This window comes from Cyprinodon variegatus, unplaced genomic scaffold, assembly GCF_000732505.1.
Source record: "Cyprinodon variegatus isolate N-32 unplaced genomic scaffold, C_variegatus-1.0 Scaffold210, whole genome shotgun sequence".
Lineage (NCBI taxonomy): Eukaryota > Metazoa > Chordata > Actinopteri > Cyprinodontiformes > Cyprinodontidae > Cyprinodon > Cyprinodon variegatus.
This window is the reverse complement of record NW_015150663.1, coordinates 47,839-50,528: the sequence shown is the minus strand read 5'-3', so window position 1 is coordinate 50,528 and position 2,690 is coordinate 47,839. Positions and strand designations below refer to the sequence as shown.

At 38.8% G+C, this 2,690-nt stretch overlaps 1 protein-coding gene across 1 annotated transcript in view; it reads right to left on the bottom strand.

Annotated features, from left to right (window-relative positions):
* Window positions 1-2,690, bottom strand: part of mrpl18 (mitochondrial ribosomal protein L18) — a 6,355-nt gene that overhangs the window by 921 nt on the left and 2,744 nt on the right. Inside the window, exon 3 of the mRNA XM_015380259.1 lies at window positions 589-823. Within this exon, the coding sequence (XP_015235745.1) occupies window positions 589-823 (235 nt within the window). The remainder of the gene's footprint in view (window positions 1-588; window positions 824-2,690) is intronic.

The window sequence follows — 2,690 nt, the reverse complement described above, 5'->3', positions numbered from 1 at the left end:
TCAACAAGTACCCATGACTCTTTACCGTCGACAGGCTGCAGCCATGTCCTGAATTCCTCATTTTCCAGCCACTTTTCTTGAAATTGGCATTTTTCTATACTTTATCTTTTTCGCCTGGAGCTTCTTTTTCCGAACATACGGCTTTACGATCAACTGGAAGGAGTTCCGCACAAACACATGGTACGAGTTATATCTGTTATAATATATCTGACGAAATAGTTTTATGTATAAATGTATATATTTTTTTTAATAAAGCATTCTAAATGCCACTATAATCTAATTAAATGAATTTTAATGCCAATTAAGGCCTTAATTCAAAAAATTATAATTGAATGACTTTTAATGTTTTTTTAATGACCCGCAGAAACCCTGCTTTATTATGGGCCGTTTACGTTTTTATTCATGTTTCTCGCTGAAAGCAGCGCACAGTAATTAGAATCTGAAACTTTGCCTGATGTATTTCTAAAGAAAAAAAAAAGACTTTTCTAAAAGAAATGAAAAGAAAATATTTTTTTAAGAACCCTACATCTAAGCACATCTAAGCACCTTTGCTATAAGTAGTAACACTTTCTAGGTAGAAATACTTACTGCGTCTGAGCGGTAAGTCCAGGGAATCGCCCTGTACACCATCCTGGTGATGCCCGCCTGCTGGCATCGTTGCGCCAGAACCTCGCCCACAGCCTGACACGCCGCAACACAGTTTGTGGAAGCCAGCTCCTTCTTTATGGCCCACTCCTTGGTGGAGCAGGAGAGAACGGGAACAAGCGAGGTACAGGAGAACACCTCCGCCGTGACGTGGTGCTGACTGCGAGTAAACATCAACCTGAAATGATGAAAGAACCAGGAGATGGTCTAAATATTTTAACATGGTGAGTTTCAGGAAAGTTCAACCTTTTTAAATTTAAACTGTTCTTTCATCTGTAACGACTGTTTTCTCTGACCACAAAGGGTTGAATTTATCAAATCCTTCACTTTTACTTCAAAATAAAAAAAATTTCCTCAGCTAGATGCAAATTGTAAATATTCTAACATAACTGGAACAGTCATAAAGATGCTTTTTCATCCATCTAAACCACTAGTATTTAAGAGTTAAAACTACCGCTGAAACAATCGAATGAATCATGATTAATCGATTATTGAAATAACTGTCAACTAAATTAGTAATCGAATAATCATGGGAGTATAGCGACTCTAAAACATGCCTTTAGCTGACAGAGCAACAGAATTAGAGCTGTAATTATGCAAAGATTGTACAAAAATATATATACATTTTGCATTTAAGATAAAAAAAAATTTGCCCTTCAATATGCTCTATGCAGAATTCCTCAAGTGTAAAAGTTTGTTTCACCTGGTTTAATTTTGTGAAAAGACCTCTTTAAAGAATCTTTGGCTATCCAGTTATTAATCGATTAATGTAAAAATAATCGACAGGCTAATCGACTTTTTAAACTTATCATTAGTTGCAGCCCTAAAAAAAACAAATCTCTACTAGCCTTGTTTCTCTCAATACTTGAAATGGTGGAGGTTCGCCCAACATTACTACAACAAAGAGGTATAGTGACTGAAAACCCACCAGCCAATCACCCAGGATACAAATTGGGTCTAATTTAATCTCACCTGCAGATAGAAACCAAAAACAAAAAAAAAAATCTGTCTTTTGCGGAGTGGCGGCCTAGTGGTTAGAACATTGCGCTTTGATTCCTGAGGTTCTGATTTCAAGCCCCACACCTATGACTGACACTCTGGGTCCCTGAGCAAGACCCTTTAACCCCCCAAGTGTTCTTTGGGAGCCACACCATGGCAGCCCACTGCTCCCCGAGAGGATGGGTTAAATGCAGTGAATGAATTTCATTTCTTTGCACTTGTGACCGTGTAATGACAATAAAGGTGAATTCTAATTCTTTTTTTCTTCTGTTTCTTATTTTTCCCTGTAATAATCTCCATACTGTCATAACCAGTGGTGCAGTGGGTAGCAATGCTGCCTTGCAGCAAGAAGGTTCTGGGTTCAATTCCTTGCCCAGGGTCTTTCTGCATGGAGTTTACATGATCTCCCTGAGCGGTTCTCTCCGGGTACTCCGGCTTCCTCCCACATTCTAAAAACATGACTGTTGGGTTAATTGGCTTCTCTGAATTCTCCTTAGGTGTGAGTGTGTGTGTGAATGGTTGTTTGTCTCTGTGTTGCCCTGCAATGGACTGGTGACCTGTCCAGGGTGTACACCGCCCCTCGCCCATAGACAGCTGGGGATAGGCAGCAGCACCCCTCGCGACCCCGCTTGGGATAAGCGTGACGGAAAATGGAAGGATGAATTTCCATACGTTATACATGATTATACTAACTTACCTACAAATCTACTCTTGCACATCCATATTCATGTCTTCATATGTAAAGAAACTGTAACCGATATGGCCCCATGTTCTCATGCAGGTACGGAGAGTCAAAACTGAACTGGATAAAAAAGCTTTTAAATTCTTCACCCCATCGGCATGCTATAATGCAGAAAAGGACTTGGAACAAAGAAGTTTTATCTCTGCAGGAATTCAAATCTTTAATAAATGAAAGATAAAAAAAAAATAAAAATCACAACTGGATGCTGGTACAGCACTTTGTAAACTACTCATCTTGTCTGTAAAGTATTTCTTCTATGGGTAAGATTTATACTTGTATAATCCCCTAACAAACATTTCAATAG